The sequence below is a fragment of the Heptranchias perlo genome, chromosome 5 (genome assembly GCF_035084215.1).
Source record: "Heptranchias perlo isolate sHepPer1 chromosome 5, sHepPer1.hap1, whole genome shotgun sequence".
Lineage (NCBI taxonomy): Eukaryota > Metazoa > Chordata > Chondrichthyes > Hexanchiformes > Hexanchidae > Heptranchias > Heptranchias perlo.
The window spans coordinates 8883837-8909421 of NC_090329.1; the positions used below are offsets into that span (position 1 = coordinate 8883837).

Below are 25585 nucleotides of genomic sequence, written 5' to 3' on the forward strand. Positions count from 1 at the left end.
GGCATCTACAAGTAGATGGCACAGAGTGCTGTGAAGTGCTTGGCAGGGGGTAGACATTCAGCTCTGCTTCCTCATCCTCTTCTCGCCCAGAGGAGCAGAACAATGACATATTTTAGAATTCTGGTCGCAAAATACCCTTCAAAGCAGAACTTATATGGCAAGATGGGGCAGTGCATTAAACTACAGTGTGTTCCCGTATGTGAGAGAAAGAATGTGTGTGAGGCAGAGAACAAAAAGAGAAAGATAAAAGTCTCCAAGGCCATTTCCTTGTAAGGAGTCAAGGATTGCAGATTAAGAGAGTCACCCTCTCCATACATTGACGCTTGATATTTCAGCCTTGCTCTGCAAGCAGGCAGGAAAAGGGCAGACGTTGGATGTTGGAATAAGGGATGAGATGTGTCATCCAAGTGTCCAAACTAGCAACCACCTTATGTGAGTATGTGAAGAAGCAGCATGCGTGTGTCTTGTGTGGGTAGTATGCATGGTGTTTGTTGCTTGGTACATTTAATTGGCCACAAGATAAACACACTGCAATGGCTAAAGAGTGCCCTGGTAAAATATGGTACTGCAACAAGTTTACAGTGAAATGCCAATTAAGATTAATTGGGTGGCAACATTGTAAAATTGGCAAAATGATAGCGGTACTTACCCCAGCTAACCAGGTAGTTTATTCCTGCTCCCAGGTTGAGGGCACATTTGAAACAGCATTTACTCTTTCCGCCACTTCCATTCAGGCTGCTCTGGCACTGCTCTTCACAGGAGAGTAAAAGTGTAACTTCTGCCAAGTCCCTACAGTTATCGAGGAAACTGGACTTGAGTTGCATTTGTTAAAGCACTGGCAGTCGGCTATTAATGTGGCCAGATGTCCTTGCTCATATCTTCTCCAATCAGTCACTTTAGGGTCACTTTGTTGCATGTGCTCTGCAGGCTTGAATCTCTCAAAGCCAGGTACATCAAGTCAGTTATGGTGAAATTCATGGGAGGAAAGGAAGCCCCACAAGTAGAAATATGTCAGAAACAGCTGCGGCACAACTTGAAGTCGGCATTTTGAAGTCACAGATCAGGAACACCAGACATTTGCAGTAGGAGTGTGCCACCATGAAATTTTTTTGAAAGCCATGAAAACAACAGGAATGCTGTTCAAACACAGATGTGATTAATACATCATTAAATACTTCATCCTGTAGTTACAAGTACATGCTACCTTTTTCCAGAACTGGGTGGAAACAAGAGGGGGCTGGGATCATGTTCTGAGTTGTGAGGTTTGTTTCACACAAGGTGGATATTAATAGAAAACCTTTTTAGTGTTAGTGATTAGTACTTCACTCTATGAGACATAGAAGTGAATAAAAAAAATGAACCTGTATTACTTTTTGTGCCCAGTTTGCAATTTGGACATTTCTGGAGAGCCGACTCAAAAATTGGGCAATCCACTGCAGAACCAGCTGGGAGGCATCTCCAAAGTTAGCAATGTGACCCAGCTAAGAGCCACCCACATGTCTGCAGCTACGATTGTTACAGCAAGTGGAGATGTGCTCACAAGAGGCAGATTGAATCTTTTGGTTTCTTTTCTTCTTCCTCCACAGCCGCCCATTTAATAAGTCACGGACAGGACAGTTTCACAACTCAAACAGTGAGGGATGTTTGAGTTCGAGCTTCCATTAAGCTGGGATTCAAACCTGTACAATCCACCCATTGGGAGTTAACCGCTCTGGTTGCTCGTGCACTCAAATACCACTTACATTCACACCATTCAGCTCATACTGAGCCAGGTTCAATTGAGGCAGCTGTTTGTTCAGATTGTAGTCAAATAAAAATATATAATGGAAGAAAGTTTTGTATCTAAAGGGTGAGATTGGCTCCAGACAGGCTGGAGTAAAAGGACTGTTGAGTCACAGCTCATGGTTGATACAATAGAAAGACAGGTCACTGTGGAAACCGACATAACAATGGATGACGGGAGTGCCAATCAATTCCTGCGCTGTTTTTGAAGAAGCCTATTGTTACCAAGCAACTGCCCCAAAGGTGTGGTTCCAATCAAGAGGACTATATAAATGACCATGTGGAGGAAGCCATTGCTCTACCTTGCTGCCTCTTTCGGATCACTTCCTGCATGGCTGCTCTGATCCTGAGAAGTGAACATATGTTACGAAACTACCTGTGGGCATTGAGATATCTACAAGGCTTCACCAAACCTCAAAGTCTGAGCTGACCCTACGCATGTGCAAAACTTCCTTTTAAGGAGTTAGTATAATATTGGCCTTCTCTCTAATAAGGGTATGCATTTTGGAGTTAGATGTTTTTCCTTTTTTTTGTTGTTAAAGTATATCTAAATTGTGTATAAACTGTAGATATTGATAACTCTCGATCTGTATTTGTTTGGTAGATAATAAATGATCCTTTTCTTTTAAAGCCATGGTATATGCCTGGAGTTTCGTATTGAGATAAACAGCCCATTAAATTAAATTAAAAAATTTAAATCGTGTGGCGACAAAAAGGCATTTCCCCAAATCAAAGAATAAAATCACATTGTGCCTTTTGTCCCGACAAGGTCTAGATTATTACTAATGATTCCATTTGCCCCTATGCTCCCAACTACTATTTCTTAGCACAGGCAAAAATGTTCTGGAAAAGTTTCTAATGAAGTCCATGATGCCATCACAACTTAACAGAATGAATGGGCGATCTCCCAGTGTTGTAGTAGGGTACTGTACTAATCAAAAGCCAATGTGATTTACAATTGGAACAGTTGTATAATAGCCTGGGCAATGGGCATGCTCCAGTAAGCTTATCCTGTGTTGAATATATAGCTTTGAGGTATCATCTGGCTGCACAGATATTCCAGATCTATCTACTGAACAGTGCTGTGGTCAGCAGGGACTGTATACAAAAGTGAACAGATGTATTGCAGCAAATGTAGATGAGCTGAAAATCTTTACTGGAATTACAACGTTAGATATTCCGTATTCAAGGCCAAGTCGATGGAACCAGATTGCATCATGCGTTGAGAAAGTATGACCTAGAAATTTGATGGTGCGGTTCCCATTTTTCAGCCGCAAAATGGCCAGCTAAGCAGCCAACATGGCGGGCGGGGCATGTGCGCTCATTATGGGCCAGAAGTGCGCTGCCCACCCTATTGGTAAAGGCAGAAAAAGAAGCATCATGGGCCCATGCCTGAAAATGGCAATAAGCCCTTTGCATATGCAAATAAGGCGGCCTAATGCCTGTTTGAGGCAGGCTGGCTGCGTTCAGTAAAACACGGTCAACGTGTGGGCTAACCAGTGGTCCTTAAAGGGAGGCCCGCACCAAAAAGGTAAGTTTAAAAAAAAAATACTTCCCTGAATATGGAGTCAGGAAGTGCAGGAGTGCCCCTCCTGGCTCCACTGCAGCATTGAAGACCACTCAGCCCTCTCCTGTTCGCTGCACCCCATCCTTTTTCGAACGCTGTCACCTCCCGATTGCTCCCCAGCCACGATCGATTTCCCCCCCCCCCCCCCCCCCACAAGGCCTACCTGACAATAGCTGCTGGTGGCGCAGAGGCCCAAAATTGAAATCGTCTTCGCCGGTGAGCTGACTGGGGACACCCAGCAGGTGTCTGTAGCTCACTGGCTTCATGTAAATGTGGCTCGAGGCCCAATATCGGGTGGGCTTTGAGCCTATCCACTTCGGCGCAGGGAATGTTCCCTGCGCCCAGTTCACGCGGCAGGTTGCTGTACTTCTCAAAACCCAATGTGATTTACAACTGGAACAGTCGTATAATAGTGCACTGAACACATTTCTTTAAAGCCTGACCTCACCTGATATTGCACTGTTAGCTCATTCAAATAAAAATTCAGAGATCCCAGCAAGGAACGCACCTAATAAGTAGAGTGGGTGGAGGAGAATTGCATACAGCAAAGAAAAGGCTGCTAGCAAGAGGCCACAGATAGAGCAAAACATTTTGTTAGCCTTTAGAGTGACACAAAATGCATTTGCGACAATGGTTATGGTACAACATGTAGCCAGCCAGAAAATCCGACAGAGATTGCCCAATTATCTAATTTACTGGTGGCCATTCTACGCTGTTGATCATAAAATCTACCCTATATTTTTCACTGAGCAGGACAATACCTAATTTGGACTTGTAACTATCTAAGTAATCCTCTGTATTTTGCCTGCAGCTGCACAATGGGATTGCTGCATTCCTTTGCTGAAGTTGCTCCAATGCAGCTTGAAAGCACCTCCATCAGGATTAATTAAAAAGACCTCACATCCTTAACTACATACCTTTTTTCTTAAATGCTGCATTTACATTTTGAATTGAGAAATCTGTGAGGTGGGTAGGGCGTGTCCAAGATTAATGTGGTATACGTGGTGTAGTTAGTCCAAGTCAAAGCTGTGGCGATTCAGAATAAATCCAGAGAATGGATGAGAAACTGGTTAAAAAGTAAAAAGCAACGAGCCCTCTTTACAGGAGTTAGGTCAGGTGGGGGATGTACTGATTGGGGTTCCCCAGAGCTCAGTGTTGGAACCACTACTGTTTTTCATGTAGATAAATGAGCTAGACTCAAACTCAATGTAAATTAGTCAAATTTAATGATAATACCAAAATGAGAGGAGCAATAAAAAGAAAGACTTGCATTTATATCGTGCCTTTCACGATCTCAGGATATCCCAAAGTGCTTTACAATCAATTAAATACTTTGAAGTATAGTCACTGTTGTAATGTAGGAAACGCGGCAGACAATTTGCACACAGCAAGCTCCCACAAACAGCAATGTGATAATGACAAGATAATCTGTATTTTTAGTGGTGTTGGTTGAGGGATAAATGTTGGCCAGAACACCAGGGATAACTCCCCTGTTCTTCTTCGAAATAGTGCAATACGAACTTTTACATCCACCTGGGAGGGGCAGGCAGGGCCGAGGTTTAATATCTCACTCCCTCAGTACTGCATTGGAGTATCAACTTGAATTTTGTGCTCAAGTCTCCAGAGTTGGACTTGAACCCATGACCTTCTGACTCAGAGGCAAGAGTGCTACCAACTGAGCCAATGGAATTGGAAGAAGTAGATCAAAAATTACAGAGTGAGTTGGACAAAAGAAGTATGTGGGCATATAAATAGCAGATGAAGTTTAATGCAGTCAAGTCCAAAGTACTGCATACGAGATGGATAAATAATCGATACACGTACTTCATGAATGGTGTTGAAATAGCTAATGATGAAGTAGAAAGAGATCTAAGAATATCAGCAGACTCTACGACAAAACAATGCAGAGCAGTAATCAAGTAAGCAAACAGAATGTTTAACTACATAACCAAAACAGTTGAATATAAGTCAGAAGAAGTCATGATCAGACTGTACAGGGCTCTGGTCAAATCACACCTTGAGCACTGTGTCCAGTTCTGGTCGCTGAGATACAAAGGAGGCATTCAAGCTGGTGCCAGTGCAGAGAAGAGCCCTGGGATTGATCCCTAGTGTCTGGAGTCTGAGACATAAGATGAGAGAGATTTGGGCTTTCCAGCCTGGAAAGGAGGGATCCGAGAGCTACATAAAATAGTAAATAGTGTGAGAAAGGTAAATCCAGACTATTACCTTAAACTGTCAGAGCAGGTTCAAACTAGTAAAAGGTAACTTTAGAACTGTTATCAGGAAGGTCTTCACGCAGAAAGTGATCAACACTCAGAATAGACATCCAGGAGAGGGGTGAAGGTGAAAACTCTGGATCCATTTAAGAAACAATGAGATACTGCAATAGGGAGACTGGAGGGTGCTCCTGAATGGATGAACTAATATGAGTCAAATGGTTTTCCTCATCAGTAATCATCATGTGAAAAATTGATGGGAAGTAAAAAAAAACTGTGGACAGACTGACAAAGGCTGCGTGTACTGTGCGCTTACTGCACGCACAGTACGCTCACTGCACGTACTGTGTACTCACTGAATGTCTAGTGCGATCACTGCATATACAATGCACTCACTACATGTAGAGTGAGCTCACTACATGTACTGTGCTCTCAATGCATGTACAGTGTGCTCAATACATGTATAGTGTGCTCACTACATGTACGGTGCGCTCACTACATGTATAGGGCGCTCACTACATGTACAGGCCACACTACATGTAAAGTGCTCTCACTAGATGTACAGGACACTCACTACATGTACAGTGTGCTCAATACATGTACAGTGTGCTCAATACATGTACAGTGTGCTCACTACATGTATAGGGCACTCACTACGTGTACAGAGTGCTCACTACGTGTATACTGCACTCACTACATGTACAGGGCGCTCACTACATGTACAGGGCACTCACTACATGTACAGTGTGCTCACTAAGTGTATAGGGCACTCACTCACTACATGTACAGTGCACTCACTACATGTACAGGGCACTCACTAAATGTATAGGGCACTCACTACATGTATAATGCACTCGCTACATGTACTGCGCTCTCACTACATGCACTGGACACTCACTACATGTACAGGGCACTCACTACATGTACAGGGCACTCACTACATGTACAGTGCGCTCACTGCATGAACAGGACACTCACTACATGTACAGTGTGCTCACTACATGAAGTGGGCACTCACTACATGTGCAGGACTTTCACTACATGTGCAGTGTGCTCACTACATGTACAGTGTGCTCACTATATGTACAGGATACTCACTACATGTACAGTGTGCTCACTATATGTACAGGACACTCACTACATGTGCAGTGTGCTCACTACATTTACTGGACACTCACTACATGTACAGGACATACACTACATGTACAGTACATACACTACATGTACAGGGCACTCACTACTTGTACAGGACACTCACTACTTGTACAGAGTGCTCTCTGCATGTACAGTGTGCTCTCTGCACGTACAGGGCGCTCACTGCATGTACATTGCGCTCACTGCATGTACATTGCGCTCACTGCATGTACATTGCGCTCACTACATGTACAGGACACTCACTACATGTATAGGACACTCAATACATGTATAGTGCACTCACTGCATGTACAGGACACTGACTACATGTACCGTGCTCTCACTACATGTACACATGTACAGTGCACATACTGCAATGTTATGAGGAGTCTTTCTCCACAACATATTAGCAAATGACTTGTCAGGGATATTTTGGTTTGTGGGTGAAGTATGGAAATATGGAAAGCTGCATATGTTCTGACAGGTTCATTCCTCTGTAAAATGTGGTTGTGTATTTGGAAAAAAATGCATTCGCTGCATTGGCATGTGATTCTCATCAGCCCTCACAGCATTCATACTTGCAGGCAGCAAAGTGAGGGCAGATTTAAAAGTACATTGTGGGGATGGATCACCTGGTGTGGTACTGGGCCATTCAGATTATGAGGGCCATAGGTTTGCTGCTTGGTCTGTGCTGAGTTAGCTGCAACGAGCTTCAGAGCCCCTGGACTCGGTGGGTGAAAAATGACCTCTCACTCCTAATCACTATCCAATGAAATCTGCTGGAGAGCACAAAAGAATATTGAGTGGGGACAGTTTCAGGCTGTGAGGTGCCATGTCAACTCCCACTCCCCCCTCGTAGAATTGTATCTCAACAAGCGGCAACCTCTTCAAGAATGGAGGGAAGAACATTTGGAAAAGAAAACTCCTTATTAAGTACGCTACGAATAAATTTGCTGCATAGAGAGAAAAATACCCACAAATTTACTGACCCCCCCCCAGCCCCTTCCCGTTGCTTGACAGTGACAACTTCAGTCCAAGGAGACGAAAGATGATGTTATGTCTCAAGCTTTTTGTGAGTACCATTTGCCCAAAAGAAAGAGCTTCCAGTCTGTGGGACGATTTTAGTGCTTTGTTATTCATCGCAATAAATTCCACAGGGATACATTTCAGGTGGGTCATCTGTTATACTTCGCATCTATTTGTGATTTTCTTACTGATGTGTATGGTGTTACTTCTTTGCAGTCAGGCAAGTATCACCATCTGTAAGTGATTAATAAATGCGCAGAAAGGGGCACACAGTCTCCAGTTTTGACTGATGCTGCAAGAGGGCAACTAGTCTTTTCCACTCTGTGACTACAGTTTCAATTCAATTGTCAGCTGTGGATCAGTTGGTAGCCCTCTCGCCTCTGAGTCAGGAGGTTGTAGGTTCACAGTCCCAATCCAGAGATTTGAGCACATAATCCAGGCTGACACTTCACAGCAGTACTGAGGGAATGCTGCACGGTCTTTCAGATGAGATATTAAACTGAGGCCCTGTCTGCCCTCTCAGGTGGACATAAAAGATCCCAAGGCACTATCTGAAGAAGAGCAGGGGAGTTCTCCCTGGTGTCCTGGCCAATGTTTATCCCTCAACCAACATCACTAACACAGATAATCTGGTCATTATCACATTGTTGTTTGTGGGACCTTGCTGTGTGTAAATTGGCTGCCGTGTTTCCAACATTAGTGACTACACTTCAAAAGTAATTCATTGGTTGTAAAGCGCTTTGGGGCATCCTGCGGTTGTGAAAGGCGCTATATAAATACAAGTCTTTCTTTCAAAATAGAGGAAGAAAATGCTGGAAATACACAGCAGGTCAGTATCTGTAAAGAGGAAAGACAGGTAATGATGTTTCAGACGTCTACTGTTCATACCCGCATCCCCTATGTATTGAAGGTTAAAGGTACACACCTGCAAACACCATAACCTGTCTATTCTCTTTATAGATACTGACTGATCTGCTATGTATTTCCAGCATTTGCAGTTTTCTCTTTTTTCATATTTCTCTTCACAATATCTGGATTTGAGTCTCCAATCCGTCAATAAGGGAATTTTGCTTTGCTTACGTTTTCGGATCAAATAGAAGATACAATAAACAATTGAAATATTTTGTTGATATTGTTTTTTTTGTTTTTTTCCCCTGCAAGTGCAGAACATGGTCTCTCGGTCTGAATCCCATATTTAACATTATAGGAGAGAACCTAAAGTAAACAAAATTCCAAAGAAGAATCAAAAACTATAACATAAGTAAAATAATAGTCTTTTTGTGAACTTTAGTATGATGTGGAGATGCCGGTGATGGACTGGGGTGGACAAATATAAGGAATCTTACAACACCAGGTTATAGTCCAACAGTTTTATTTGAAAATCACAAGCTTTCAGAGGCTTTCTCCTTCGTCAGGTGAAGTGTCATCTCTTTCTTTAAAAATATAATAAATAAAAAAACACACTTAATGGCAGCAAGAGTTATCGGGGTAGAAATTGGCTTTCTGGGCAGAAAACGGGGGCAAAAAGGACCAGGTTTTGGATGCAATGTCCCACGTCCAATCTGTGCCTGCATTACAGATGCGCCATCTTGGTAAAGTCAGCTTTTCAGGTGTCCTGGGCAGCCGCCTAAAACAGGTGTTAGGCCCCCATAAGTGAGGGTGCTAACACCTGTTTTAGGTCCCTTGCAGAAATTGGTTTGGATTGAGCACTGCTCCACTCACGATTCTTAAGTGGTCACTGCGGCTGAAGCAGCGAGCGCCACGAAAAGTTAAGTTTTTTTTAAATGTTCCTGTAGAAGCAGATGCGCTCCCCCAACTCCACAGTCCTCGCAATCGCTCCCCACCGCCACCCCCGCCCCCCCCATAACTCGCTCCAACCCCTCTCCCGGGACTTACCTTGGGGCTGCTGCCGACATGGGATGTGGCCCCGATAGGCATCTTAGTTAAAAGTACAAGCTGTCCATGAAGGCGGGACAGGGACCGGCAGCTCGAGCACAAAACGTTAATGAGGCACAAGAGCCAATTTCGGACACGCCTCGAGCCTCCCAGTTGGGGTGCGTGCTCTGGGCATTGGTTATGGACCCGAAAACCAGCTATAAACAATTGCCACCCCTTAAACCCGAGCTTTGAACTAAATCAAGCTCGTGCTATACAAGTACAGTTGAAAGGGGCGACGTTACAACTGTGGCTGAAAACAAATCAGAAGAGGTTTGTGAAACATTGCGCAGATAGTGAAAATTTAATTCCATGGAGTCCCATTGACCGATTGGACACAGGTGGGGGAGAGGAGCAGGAAACAAGTGAGGCTATGAAACATTGATGGGGGGGTGGTGGTGGTAGGATTAATGCCATACAGTGGACTATGTAAAATTTGTTGGGCACACTTCTAACTCAGGTCAACGTGTCACATTTATCCCATGAGCATTCTGTGAAACAAAGTCAACAATAACAATAGCGTCAACTGGCACATATACAGCTCCTTTAATACTGCCAAATATCTCAAGGGTTCACGGAGAGGACAGACACCAAGGAGAAGTTTGGAGAAGAGTTCTGGAAGTGACTGAAAGGGTGGTCGAAGTGACCCCTCCTCTGATTTGTCATGCTGCTTGTGCCACCAATTGCTTCCCCTCCGGCCACCAATCGCGCCCTCCCCCACCCCGGCCCGACGCCCGATCTCTCCCCCCACCACTATCTGTTAATAACGAGAGGTGGGATGATGGGACTATTCAATAATGTCTTCCAACATTTTCTATTATAGGAGATATTGATGGTATTTCCAAAGAGGTACTAATGTGTGGGGCGTGTGTGAAAAAAAAGTGACCAGTGATGAAATATTGAAAGGACAATCAACAACAAAGGAAATACTTGCAAGTTCGTAATGATTACTCCAGCAGAATTCATGAAAAAGTGTTATAATAAATTAAGCTAGAAGTGGGGGATGTGGTGGGAATAATTCTGTAAAGTTGATGGGTCATGAGGTGGCAGCAGAGCTAGCTAACATGATTTCACTCTTTACAGAAGATCATAAGCATGTTCCTAGATTTTATGGGCCTGCTAGATTGGCATTGATACAGGAAAAAATAGTGGCATTATGAAGGAAGCAATTCAAGCACATCGAGCAAGAGTAACAGCAATAAATCGAAGCCAGTGTAGGTTTGTAAAAAGCAGGTCATGCCTAACAAATTTATTGGAATTCTTTGCAGGTGTAAAAGAACTGATGGATGATAGCAATGTGGCAGATGTTATATATCTTGACTTTGCAGTGCCATTTAATCAGGTTCCTTAATGAGAGTTACTAGAGGAAGATAAAGTGACAGATTTTTTTTTTCAGAATTCTTTTTTTGCAAAAACATTTGATAAAGTCTCTCGCAGTAGACAGGACTAAAGTGAAAATAAATGGTATCCCAGATGGACCGTTACTTGGCTAAATAATGGTAGAGCCTGATGTGATTGGTAATAAATTGGAATAATGCAGTTGTGACCCATAGAATTACCTTTTACCCTCGGTACCCCTTCTCCTCAGTCCCCCTCTGAAATTGAGCCTGGCCTTTCTGCTTTTCATAAAATGTATTCATGATGATGGAGATGTTGTAAGTAGAATGTTTACAATGTCTGTGGATTGCATCAAGCTGCATTAGAAAGCAGAATATCCTGAGGAGAGGAAAGTGATTCAAAGAGATCTATGGTAATTTGACAACTGAACAGTTAAATAGCAAATGACATTTAACATTGGAAATTATTGAGGAATAGGTATTATTGCTAAAAATAGTAAATGTGATTATACATTAATACTGTATAATCAAATAAGGTACAAGAGAAAAATATTTGTGGTATTATTTGAAACGTTCAAAGTTTCATCGTGTTGCATTGTCAGTAATTACCAGTTAATTAAGCAAGCACACATTACAGAAAGCAGCCCAGTGGCACAAACGCAGCACACTTACTGGCCAATATTTATCTCTTCACCAAAATCACTGATACAGATTATCTGGTCATTTATCTCATTTCTGTTTGTGTGACCTTCTTGCGCACAAATTGGCTGTCGCATTCCTTCACATTACACCAGTGACTATACTTCAAAAATACTACATTGACTGTGAAGTGCTTAGGGACATTCTGGCATTGTGAAAGGTGCTATATAATAGAAAATGCTTTCTTTTTTACAGGTGAAATGTCCATGTATGTAAGTGAATCATTAATGATAAAAATGGTAATCCTCATAGTCCATAAAGTGTTGATGAGGCCACACTAAAGGTATTGGGGCTCATTTTAGTTACCTTGCATTAAAAGGCAAAGAAACTTTGGGAAATGGATCGAAGAAGGCTGTCAAGGAAAGCATCAGATGTTAATCAATCAGCAATGAAAGAAATACTGGAGATGAGAGACAAAGAAGAAGCATGATTGAGGCATTTGTCTCCGATTAATGAAGGAAGAACTACTCTGCTTGCTATGTTTAGCAAAATCATACACGTGTTCTTTTTGAATGCATTTCCAACATTGCTACAAAGAGCTCTGTTCCCCCATGAAAGGAAACTGAGCACATTCAAAAATCCAATTATAATATTAAAAGCTCAATGGAGTCAATGAAATAGGTTTTCAACTTTCCGCCCAAGCTTAAAACTGGCTCTGTGGAATCAGCCGCCTGTTATTGAAACTGTCCGATTTTCATTTCCATTGATTTTTTTAAAAATGAAAATCAGGCGGTTTCCATAATCCGCTACACCAGTTTTATGGCTGAGGCGGCAAGTTGTAAATCTACCTCAACGTGTGCATCACTCCATTGATTTTTATCAGGAATCCCTGGCTTATTAGTCAGACTTTCCTGACAACATGTGCCTTCGAAACAGTAGCAAGTTTGCGATGTGTCCCAAACACATTATTCTCAATCAGATAGACTGGATTGAAGATGTTATTTTCATCTTGTTTTATTTTTCATTGGGGAAACACAATTCAAGTGAGTCATGACAGTTATTTTAGTCATGTAATCAATCAGCGATAGTCATCTTTTTGTTGTCTCCACAAATTATGTAGTTAATACAGCCCCACAGTTGTGTTTTTCGTAAACTAAGGGTAATTGCATAAAGTGACAGTCAAATTAATTTCTGTCTCCACATTTGTAGCAAATTATAATTCATTACCACATGAAGATACATATAATTGTTGCGCTTGAACCTATTTGTCCTGTAAAATGTGTTTTACATTTCACTATTTCTGACAGAGATCCAGATCATTAAAGCTTCATTAGTCAAGCAGCACACACCTTAAATATATTTATAAATGTGCTATTTAAGAAAACAGATGTATAACTAAGTTCATCAGTAAAATTGTGTCATGTTCTCTAAGCTGCAGATGATATTTAATTTGATACTCTGTCTTAGTCTCTGTCTATGTATTACCCAGGGTTTCAATATTTTCCTCTTGGCTTCAGTGCATTGGTGAAGTATAATTACTTCAGGATATTTTAGTTTGGTGACCTTCACCACAATGAACTGCCAAGCTGATAATCACACCAAATATAGACATAATAAATACCTCACCCCCATTTACATGGCTGTCCATTAGACCATCATCATATTTATAAAGCTTCTAGAGCAGAGCTTTCAATATTTCATGGAACTCTGTATGCTACTTTAATATGTGGAGATGCCGGTGATGGACTGGGGTTGACAATTGTAAACAATTTTACAACACCAAGTTATAGACCAGCAATTTTATTTTAAATTCACAAGCTTTCGGAGACTTCCTCCTTACCTGAGGAAGGAGGAAGCCTCCGAAAGCTTGTGAATTTAAAATAAAATTGCTGGACTATAACTTGGTGTTGTAAAATTGTTTACAATACTTTAATATGGGTTTTAATCAGAAGTCCCAAAAGGAAGAATTAAGCCTACACTGTATGGCTTCAAAAAAAGAAAAACTTCTGTTGCACATGGTAATATCAAACTTCAGATTTAAATACAAGGAAAGTCTTGCATTTATCATGTCTCTCAAAAATGCCTCAAATAACTTCACAAATAATGAATTCTTGTTGTTATGTGAGCAAATATGTAGGCAAACACCCAAATCTCTCACACAACAATGTGGTGAATAACTGTAAATCTGTTTTTGGTGGGGAAAATGTTGGCTAGGACATCTGGGGAATTTCCTGCTCTTTTTTTAATCTTGCAGCATGTGTGTCCAACATACTGCTGGCATGCCACTAATCTAAGTATACTGAAGTTTTATTATAGTTTAGGCCAAGTAATTCCCAATATTTGAACAAGCAACAATCACAAGTGTCACATTAACAGTTCCAGTCAGGAAATCCCTATCTGATTGTTCTCTGTCACAAATGATAACATTCAAGACTCCCTTGATTGGTTATCCATACAATCAGAACTTAAATATTCTGCGCCAGAAGAGCAATGCAACTTAAGAAAGCATGGCCTCTTATCCTACTCTCACAATTTAGTTTAAAGTAATTTTAAGAAAGCCATTCTGCCCATTGAGTCTATTTCCACTGCAGACAATTAGCTCTCCAGTGCACTTTAGTCAATACAACATAGAATGATACCGCATAGAAGGAGGTCATTTGGCCCATCACGCCTGTGCTGTCTCATTGGTAGAGCTATCCAATTAGTTCTACTCCCCTGCTCTTTCCCCATAGCCCTGTAAATCTTTTCCCTGAAAGTATTTATCCAATTCCCTTTTGAAAGTTACTATTGAATCTGCTTCCACCGCCCTTACAGGCAGTACATTCCAGATCAACTTAACTCGCTGCGTAAAAAGAATTTTCCTCGAGTCGCCTCTGGTTCTTTTGCCAATCACCTTAAATCTGTGTCCTCTGGTTACCAACCCTTCTGCCACTGGAAATAGTTTCTCCTTATTCACTCTATCAAAACCGTTCAGGAATTTGAACACCTCCATCAAATCTCCTCTTAACCTTTTCTGCTCTAAGGAGAACAACCCCAGCTTCTTGAAATCTGATCGATATATCCATATATCTATACATCCTCCATGTACTCTGTTCAGAAAACAAAATATTTTGTCTCCCTTACTTGAAGCTTATTAATTTTGTATTTGTGTCTTTTAGTTCCATTCCAGTTATCAAACCTGCTCACATTCTCATCTCAGCATTTTATAATTCTGGATCTTATCCACTCTCAATCACAAAATCACAAGATGATTACAGAAAAGGAAGGCCATTTGGCCCATCTTAGTTCATCCATTCAGAGAGCATCCAATTGTTTCTAAAATAACTCCAGAGCTTTCACCTACATTACTCTGTCCAGAAGTCGATTCCACGTATTGGTCACTCTTTGTGCGAAAAAGAACTTCTTGATAAAAGTCCTAAGCTTTTTTTACTAGTTTGAACTAGTGTTCTCGTATCCTACTCTCGCAATTTAGTTTAAAGTAACTTTCCCGATTTATCTTTCCAATACTGTTTACCAAATTTTCCCACTGGCAAAAGGTGGGAAGTGGTGTTCCACAAGGATCGGTGCTGGGACCACTGTTGTTCACTATTTACATAAACGATTTGGACTCGGGAATAGGAAGCACAATTTCAAAATTTGTGGATGACACCAAATTAGGGGGTTTGGTTAATGCTGAGGAGGAATGCGACAAAATACAGGAAGCCATTAATAAATTTGCAGAATGGGCATGTAATTGGCAAATGATTTCAATATAGATAAGTGTACATTTTGGTAGGAAGGATAAGGAGGCCACATACTCCTTGGAAAATAAGAGTCTAAATGGGGTAGAGGAGCAGAGGGATCTGGGGGTACGGATACACAAATCAGTAAAAGTAGCGACGCAGGTAAATAAGACCATAAAACAAGCAAAGCACTGAGGTTCATTTCTAGAGGGATAGAATTGAAAAGCAGTGAAGTTATGTTAAACTTGGATGGAATCTTGGTTTGACCACACTTGGAGTACAGTGAAAAGTTTTGGTCTCCATATTATAAAAAGGATATAGAGGCACTGGAGAAGGTGCAAAAAAGATTTACTAAGATGATACCAGAACTGATCTTTATACCTATCAGGAAAGATTGAACAGGCTGAGGCTTTTTTCTCTAGAAAAGAGGAGACTGAAGGGTGACCTGACAGAGGTCTTTAAGATTATGAAAGGGTTTGATAGGGTAGATGTAGAGGAGATGTTTCCACATGCGGGAGAGACCAGAACTAGGGGCCATAAATATAAGATAGTCACTAATAAATCCAATAGGGAATTCAGGAGAAACTTCTTTCCTCAGAGAGTGGTAAGAATGTGGAACTCGCTACCACAAGGAATAGTTGCAACGTCCAGCATAGATGCATTTAAGGGGAAGCTAGATAAACACATGAGGGAAAAAGGAATACAAGAATATGTTGATAAGGTTCGATGAAGTAGGGTGGGAGGAGACTCGTGTGAAGCATTATCACCGGCGTGGACCTGTTGGACCGAATGGCCCATTTCTGTGCTGTACATTCTATGTAATTCTATGTAAATTAGAGACCTCAATAACATCGCCTCTCAGGCATTTCCTTTGTGGCTAAAAATCCAATGTCCCTCCAATCTTTCCTCTAAAAGTAGGATCAGCTTTGTAGTTCTACTCTGCATTGCCTCCAATGCTTGTATACCTCTCTTGATTCACAGGTGGAATTTTCATCTCCAGTCTGGTTTATTATGAGCATTGGGAACTGTCTTTAGTGAATAATAAATGGATGGAGTGTGCATTGCAGAAAGCACCCTGCCTGGAATCTGGTGGATCAACTCTTCTGAATAATTCCAGAAGTGAATTATGGGCTAGTTTATAAGACCTGGGAGTGTTAAAACTTCTCTGCTGTTTTGTTACCAAATCAACATTTCAATTTTCACCATGAAACCTGAAAAAAATTAAGTCTTTACACCTAACTATAATTAAAGCTGGCTTCGATTGGATTTAGAACACAAACCACAATATAATAAAGTACAATAAATTAACATGATACCACCACTTGCCTGCTAGGATAATCTATAGGATAATATAGTAATCTTTGTGCTAAAAAGTTACTCCTTTGGAAAACTATAGAGGCACAGTAACTGGTATAACTAACTGACACTAAATTAATATTTTATCCTTGAATCTGATACAAAATCAAACAACTAATTGTGAAATAAGAACAGAAATGTTTTTAGAAACAGGAAAAGGCCTTTTGGCTCAACAAGACCATCCCTTTTTGATAGCTGGACCCCAACTACCCACCATATCCCTCAGGTCCTTTTCACCAGAAACACACTTAATTGACTCATGAACCCATTTATGTTCTTCTCAACAGGTTATTAGGACGCCTATGGTTTTGAAAGATTGACAAAATCAGTGCTGAGCATGGCTGGCAGGTCCAAGGTGGCTCACAGTGCACTGAGTTTACTGTACCCAACTCATTTGGATAATTAGCACAAGCTTTCCAGCACAGCATTAACCTCGTGCTAACAGCTAGCCTAATGGTGGATGTCCAAGGTCTAGCCAACATATAAAGGAATGTATACATTTAAAGGCAAGTGGCTGCATGTGTGAGCAAACATTGTTTCACTTTTATAGGCTTCAAAATTAATTCTAAAGTATCATCAGCCTCTACCAAAGCTGGAAGGAGAAGGAAGAGCATGGCAAAAGTGAAGTAAATAGAAACCAATTGTGAAGGCATGAAACAGAGTCTCATGTTAGAGGGTTGCATACCCGGATCACCTGTTAGGTAGCTGGCAAAGTAGATGTGCTGTTGCATGAAGTGTGTTCAGGAAGGGTTGCCCTGTTTAGAATTTTAGGGTAACCTCCCAAGAGGACAGCAGACCAATTCTCCTATAAGGAGGTGGTAGCCTGGTTTAACCATATGTAAAGTAGATGAGTTCCATCTACTGTGGCCTGTATTCGTGGAACCCGAGTTCTGTGTCCTCTCGAGCTAATGCCTCCTTTCCATAAGGAAAGTGATGAATGTGTTGCTCCTTTTAAGCGGGCTTGTTGCTTCTTTGATGCATATCCATGGTCATCTGACTGACCACAATATGATTTGGCATATATCACTGGTTTGCGCTTCGAAAGATCCAATGGTATAAAAAATTAATGCACACCCACTTCGGAGGCAGTTGTCTGCAAGCCAGCCTGCAAGAGATGAGCGAGTATTGTATCAGGTAAATGTATCTCCTGAGATAAGAGTGGATGCATACATAATGCATGAGATACAGTTGCAATTGCCTTTGTCCTCTCAAGAGCTGTTTCTCTTCTTCCAAGTTTTTTTTCTATTGAAACCCCTAAAGAACTCCCAATTCTGGCCATTATGGTTTCCACAAGTGAAATAACATTTGGAAGCAAGATGATATTGAACAACTGGGCCCGGAGTTTCCACTAGGGGTGCAATTGGGAAAATGCGCCCGGAATGTGCTGGACACTGCATCAGTTTTGCTAAGGTGAAGTTACGTCCAAGTTTCCACTCAAACTCATTTGTATAAGCACAAACGTAAAACCTCTCATGATTCAATGAAATCAAGCAGCATTATCGATTGTAATCGATTATTGATTCGAACAGAGTTGATGGGGCCTCAAGGTTACTGAATTAAACTAATTTAAACTGAAAATTTCTTCAAATAATTGCTGCAGCTAAAGAGACAGGCCAATCAGTGGTTTCAATTGACCGCTGGTCACAAATCTTATGCACCGAGGGCAGATCCATTGACTGAATTTGAACTCATTTAAACTGAATTTAAAGTAATTTAAAGTCATTGTAGCGTCAGTATAAGAAACAGACCTGGGTCAGGCTTCAGTTGACTGCAGGTCATTAACGATGTATTAATGTGACCATGGGTGCCTGTGCGCCTGAAACCCTGGGAGCGATGTGATGAACCCCCACCTAACGGGCGCAATCGGTGGAAACCCGCCATGCCGACCTGGGGGTGTGGTCAGTTTTGTGGGCGGGGTCTGCTTCGGGCAAATTGACTTTTGAATCATCGTAAAAGATCGCGGAAACCCGAGGGTAAGTGGTTATGGGCGTTACCCACTTACGTTTTCAATTTCGTGATCTGTTGCGCTATTTCGGTCGATTCCGCCCAGATTGGGCTGATATCTGGGTGGAAACCAAGCAAAAATTCCAGGCCCTGATTTGGAAATAAAAGTCTTACAAAGCAAAAAACTATATCGAAACGTGCAGCAATAAAAGGCAGATAAAGCAATATTATAAGCAAAAAAACCCTTTTGAATTAGAAAGTAAAATGAAGCCTTTAAGAAGCTACATCGCCAGGCCAGACCATCCACATGCTGCTGCATGGTTTCAAATGGGTGAGCAGTGCTGTCGACGAGATAATGGTGAAAAAGCCGCAAGATCCAGCACGGGAGTCGTCAAATAAGTTTTAAACCTGTAACCAGGCTTGCATTGGCTATCAGCACAGCCTCCAACAGCCAACTTTTCTATTTTGTACAAAATCTGGGTGGCTGTGAATTGGGAGCAATCGGGTGCACGTCTGATTTCGCGATTCACACTCCCGGCCCGCGAAGACCTGTCTCACCAGCGGAACCTCACAAAGCTGTCACGAGTCTTACGTCTAACTCACTGATTTTAAACAGGTATCGTTTTACACGTGAACCCTTCACCATACTGAACAATTAACTCGGTCAATTCCCTTCGTAATCTTGATTCTTCAAAAAAAAAATGGGGTGTTATTTTCAGTGTAAGGTTGAAAATTTCACAAAGAGCCTAAAGTGCACAAGAAAATATACACCTCACACCAGGTATTCACACACGGCAATTTCTACATGACTTCATATTGATTAAGTCAACCTATCTGCAGCTTTACGATAAAATGAATGTCACACTGTCAGATATTTGTGGCATTTAAAATATTGCTTAAACTACTCTCATCAATATAATGGGCAACACATTTTAAATATTCAGCAGTCAATGAAGGCATCCACATAGAAAATAAACAAGGAGTCCCAGAATAAATATAAAACAACTTCACTTGTTATTTAAACCCATAATTGCTATTGAAAAAATATGAGTTTCATGCAGTATTTTAATAGGAGAATAATGACACCAAGCTTTCTAGCAGTTATTACATACTTACATGCTGTCATTATAATAAATTTATTCTAATGAAACCAAACTAAATTGTGTGCTAATAGGCTCCACTGGGAACTTAAGTTGCTATGAATAACTTACTTTGCTGTCAGCTAGTTTAATAGCTACAAAACTCAATGGCAAGATGCAATCAGACAAAGTATGCTGATTGTACTCAAGGACGCTGTTCACTTTTATATAGTAATACACTGTCACACATCGCCACAGTTAACTGAAAACATTTGTCAGTTCTTTATTTTATTTTCATTTCATTTTTAGTGAATTTTTCTGTGCATCAGGTTTACAGATGTCAGCGCTGCAGAACGGATTGTTTTTCCCTTGGGCTGGGGAGAACAGCTGTATGGAAGATATGGTGCTTGCAAGCCATGGTGGGGAGAAGATAGAGAGACTGGGAGAAAATCTATTGATCCAGCCTGCAGTCTTTTGGGGGCAGGGGGAGAGGGGGGTGTTCCAGGTCAACATCCAGGCTGGACTGGGTGTTGACCTGGAACACTTGCAGCCCGCCACGGACCTGGACACTGTTATCTTTCCAGTGTCCAGATTGCTGGGTGTCCATTGCGAGATCCAGGGAAATAGTGGCGGAGGAATCCATCCCACCGGCCCCGCCTCTATCTGACATCATGGTCTTCTCCAGGGTGGATGGAACTTCTATCTGCTGCAGCAGCCCCCGGGCAAATTCCCTTTGGCCACTCCTCCGGTCAGATATTCAGCAGCTATCAGGTCCCACCTGAATTCCCGCCTACGCCCCAGCATTGCACCCTGGCCCCATGGAAATTTGAGGCTAATTATCAGACCAGTTCTTCCCCCAATGTTGCTTAATCCTGACCTCAGAAGTGCAGTGCACTTGTTTGAATTTCCATTTCCCACATCACTCTGTATCGACACTGTGAACATTGATAATTTCACGTCAATTTGTACCCAATTTTTGACAGTACTGTGTTGTGAACTCGTTCTTATTAGGAACTGGGTTCAGACTACCCAAACTCATTTCACGTTGGGCTTTTACAATCTGGCAGAGAAGACTTTCAGGAATCAGGGTCGGATTCAAACTGTGGTCCTGGAGGTGAGTGGGTAAGAACTAAGCCAAGTCTTTGAAAAGCTCTTTATATTAAAATTTTCCAAATGGCCCACTGAAAATGAATACATCTGGCAATAATCAAGAAGCACAAATTGGCAATGTGAAAAAAATTCAATGATGTGATGCAAAGTAAGAAGTAATTAGTTTTATAGCATAAGAGAAGTCAAAATATGCCATGACCCACACACAATTAACATTCAACTGTTCTAAAACTGGTGAAGATGCCCTTATAAGTCACGTAACCAAACACTGGACTTGGTGCACTCTCAGTTCTACTGCTGGTACCTGTCACCATAAACGCTTTGCTTACTTTTGTATTCCAGGTGATAGCCAGCTGCTGCCACACTGATGTCGGAATGGAAGTGCAGGTAAAGCTGATTGGAGGTGCTGTTCAACAATGCAGGGACTGTGGTACCTAAAAAGAAAAACAATTTCCTTCCATCAATCCAATTATAATACAAAGAAATAGATCCAAATTTGACCCCTTCAGAAAAGAGAGCTGTACCCTTCACATGATTCAGACTAACTACATTCACAATTGTGGTGAGTTACTCAGCTGTTCATATTCCTTATCTCTTTTCAGCAGCCAAGTTACCTGCACTAGCAACAGAAGAGCAGAGGCTGTTCTTTTCTTTACCAGGCTGAGAAGGAGATAGGGAAAACATTTGGAAAGAGACATACAGAGTGTTTTCATTATTGAATCCTTGTCCTCTATTTCACCTCAATTTTGTCATGCTTTGTTTCACTACTGTAAACTGCCTTTAGCTGGGATAGACACTGAGCAGAGCAGAAACAGCAGTTAACCTCCATTAAGGCAACTTTTCTTCTGTCCTGAATTATAGGAAGCACAAAGTGCTGGTAAGTGTATAAAGGACTGAATATAAAACCTTGTTACATGCGTACAATGAAGATATGATTATAAAAGCAGCTTGCTAACACGTGGTGTTGCAGTGTAACAGTAAAATACATAAACCGTGCACAGCCATGTTTGTTGTGGACAGGTGGTCACATTTGCTTCAGTAAAAGTTTTGTCCTGGCTACAGGCTCAGTGCAAAGTGTGAACTTCCCATTGGAGTAGTGCTGAATGTATCAACACCACTAAATGACAATAAACCATTTATAAATTGAATTTAGTTCCTGTATATTTCACAGTGATGAAAGTGAATTCCAATTTAATTTGATCTGCTCCCGATCACTGTCGGTGATTTTAATGGATCATTCCTCCTGTCCTAGAATGCCAGCTACAAACCAGAAGTGGAGAAATAGGAAATGCTGTCTGCCTTTAAGAACTTTGCTCTGCAAAGGTTGAAGTGGACAGACTTTACACTGAAAGCATTGCTTCCAACTGTTACCTTCTGCCCTTTGAACAAGTGATAAAACAAATTACAATAAGGTTTTAATCAGAAAATATAAAATCAACAGATGATGTGATGCAGGGCTTTGGGTAAATAAGGTTTGTCTATTCTGAATACCCTAAATGATAATTTCTTTTACAGTTTGTAAATCAAATGGCAGTGGTAAAACGTAGCAAAGCAATGCAAAATTGAAGACCTGGGATTGAATTTTCAGGCCTCCTGTCCGGTGGAAACATAAGACCATAAGAAATAGGAACAGGAGTAGGCCATTCGGCTCTTCAAGCCTGCTCCGCCATTAAATGAGATCATGGCTGATCTGATTTTTACCACAACTCCACTTTCCCGCCTTTTCCCCATATCCTTTGACTCCCTTGCTGATCAAAAATGTGTCGAACTCAGCCTTGAATGTATTCAACGATTAAGACTCCACAGCTTTTTGGAATAAAGAATTTCAAAGATTCACGACCATCTGGGAGAAGAAATTCCTCCTCATTTCCGTCTTAAACGGGCGATCCCTTATTCTGAGACTATGTCCCCTAGTTTTAGATTCAGGGGAATCAGGGGGAAAACTCTCCAGTGGCTGGAGTCATACCTAGCACAAAGGAAGATGGTACTGGTTGTTGGAGGCCAATCATCTCAGCCCCAGGGCATTGCTGCAGGAGTTCCTCAGGGCAGTGTCCGAGGCACAAGCATCGTCAGCTGCTTCATCAATGACCTTCCCTCCATCATAAGGTCAGAAATAGGGATGTTCGCTGATGATTGCACAGTGTTCAGTCCCATTCGCAACCCCTCAGATAATGAAGCAGTCCGTGCCCGCATGCAGCAAGACCTGGACAACATCCAGGCTTGGGCTGATAAGTGGTAAGTAACATTTGCGCCAGACAAGTGCCAGGCAATGACCATCTCCAACAAGAGAGAGTCTAACCACCTCCCCTTGACATTCAACAGCATTACTATTGCTGAATCACCCACCATCAACATCCTGGGGGTCACCATTGACCAGAAACTTAACTGGATCAGCCATATAAATACTGTGGCTACAAGAGTAGGTCAGAGGCTAGGTATTCTGCAACGAGTGACTCACCTTCTGACTCCCCAAAGCCTTTCCAACATCTACAAGGCACAAGTCAGGAGTGTGATGGAGTACTCTCCACTTGCCTGGATGAGTGCAGCTCCAACAACACTCAAGAAGCTCAACACCATCCAGGACAAAGCAGCCCACTTGATTGGCACCCCATCCAACACCCTAAACATTCACTCCCTTCACCACCGGTGCACAGTGGCTGCAGTGCGTACCATCCACAGGATGCACTGCAGCAATTCGCCAAGGCTTCTTCGACAGCACCTCCCAAACCCACCACCTCTACCACCTAGAAGGACAAGAGCAGCAGGCACATGGGAACAACACCACCTGCACGTTCCCCTCCAAGTCACACACCATCCCGACTTGGAAATATATCGCCGTTCCTTCATCGTCGCTGGGTCAAAGTCCTGGAATTCCCTTCCTAGCAGCACTGTGGGAGAACCTTCACCACACTGACTGCAGCGGTTCAAGAAGGCTGCTCACCACCACCTTCTCAAGGGCAATTAGGGATGGGCAATAAATGCCGGCCTCGCCAGTGACGCCCACATCCCATGAACGAATCAAAAAAAATTTCCCCCATGAGGGGTAACGTCCTCTCAGCTTCAATCCTATCGAGTACCCTCAGAATCTTATATGTTTCAATAAGATCTCCTTTCATTCTTCTAAACTCTAACCTGTTCAATCTTTCTTCAGACGACAACCCTTCCATACCCGGAATCAACCTAGTGAACCTTCTCTGAACCGCCTCCAATGCAAGTATGTCCTTCCTTAAATAATGGTATCAGAACTGTATGCAGTACTCCAAGTGTGGTCTCACCAGCACCTTGTACCATTGCATGACTTCCCTGCATTTATACTCCATCCCCATGGAAATAAAGGCCAATATTCCATTGCTTTCCGGATTACCTGCTGCCCTGTATGTTGACTTTTTGTATTTCATGTATGAGGACACCCAGTTCCCTCTGTACCGCAGCATTTTGTAGTATTTCTCCATTCAAATAATATTTTGCTTTTTTATTTTCCTCCCAAAATGGATGATTTCATATTTTCCCACGTTATATTCCATCTGCCAAATTTTTGCCCATTCGCTTAACCTGTCACTATCCCTTTGCAGACACTTTGTGTCCTCATCGCAACTTGCTTTTCCACCTATCTTTGTATCAGAAGCAAATTTGGCCACAAGACACTCTGTTCCTTCATCCAAGTCATTGATATATATTGTAAATAGTTGAGGCCCCAGCACTGAGCCCTGCGGCACCGTGCTAGTTACAGATTGCCATTTTGAAAATGACCCTATGATCCCGACTCTCAGTTTTCTGTTAGTTCGCCAATCCTATATCCATGCCAGTATATTACCCCAACACCATGAGCTCTTATCTTATGCAGTAACCTTTTATGTGACACCTTATTGAATGCCTTTGGGAAATCCAAATATACTGCATCCATTGGTTCCCCTTTATCCACTCTGCTCGATACTTCCTCAAAGAACTTTAATAAATTTATGAGGCATGACTTGATTGTATTATGAGTCTCCAAATGTCCTGCTACTACTTCCTTAATAATGGATTCTAGCATTTTCCTAATGACAGATGTTCGGCTAACTGGTCTATAATTACCTGATTTCTGTCTCACTCCCTTCTTGAATAGGGGTGTTACGTTTGCGGTTTTCAAGTCCGCTGGGACCTTTCCAGAATCTAGTGAATTCTGGAAGATTACAACCAATGCATCCACTATCTCTGTAGCCACTTCCTGAAAGACCCTTGGATGCAAGCCATCAGGTCCGGGGAACTTGTCAGCCTTTGGACCTATTAGTTTACCTAGTACTTTTTCTCTAGTGATAGTGATTTTTTTTTATTCGTTCATGGTATGCAGGCATCGCTGGCAAGGCCAGCATTTATTGCCCATCCCTAATAGCCCTTGAGAAGGTGATGTTGAGCCGCCTTCTTGAACCGCTGCAGTCTGTGTGGTGAAAGTTCTCCCACAGTGGTGTTAGGTAGGGAGTTCCAGGATTTTGACCCAGCGATGATAAAGGAATGATGATATATTTCCAAGCCAGGATGGTGTGTGACTTGGAGGGCAACGTGCAGGTGGTGTTGTTCCCATGTGCCTGCTGCTCTTGTCCTTCTAGGTGGTAGAGGTCGTGAGTTTGGCGAGTTGCTGCAGTGCATTCTGTGGATGGTACACACTGCAGCCACGGTGCGCTGGTGGTGAAGGGAGTGAATGCTGAGGGTGGTGGATGGGGTACCAAGTGGGCTGCTTTGTCCTGGATGGTGTCGAGCT

At 42.0% G+C, this 25585-nt stretch overlaps 1 protein-coding gene across 1 annotated transcript in view; it reads right to left on the reverse strand.

The window, feature by feature from the left end:
- The window catches only part of LOC137321575 (CUB and sushi domain-containing protein 1-like), a 2214006-nt gene that overhangs the window by 276695 nt on the left and 1911726 nt on the right, over nucleotides 1–25585 (reverse strand). Inside the window, exon 37 of the mRNA XM_067984007.1 lies at nucleotides 21177–21281. Within this exon, the coding sequence (XP_067840108.1) occupies nucleotides 21177–21281 (105 nt within the window). The remainder of the gene's footprint in view (nucleotides 1–21176; nucleotides 21282–25585) is intronic.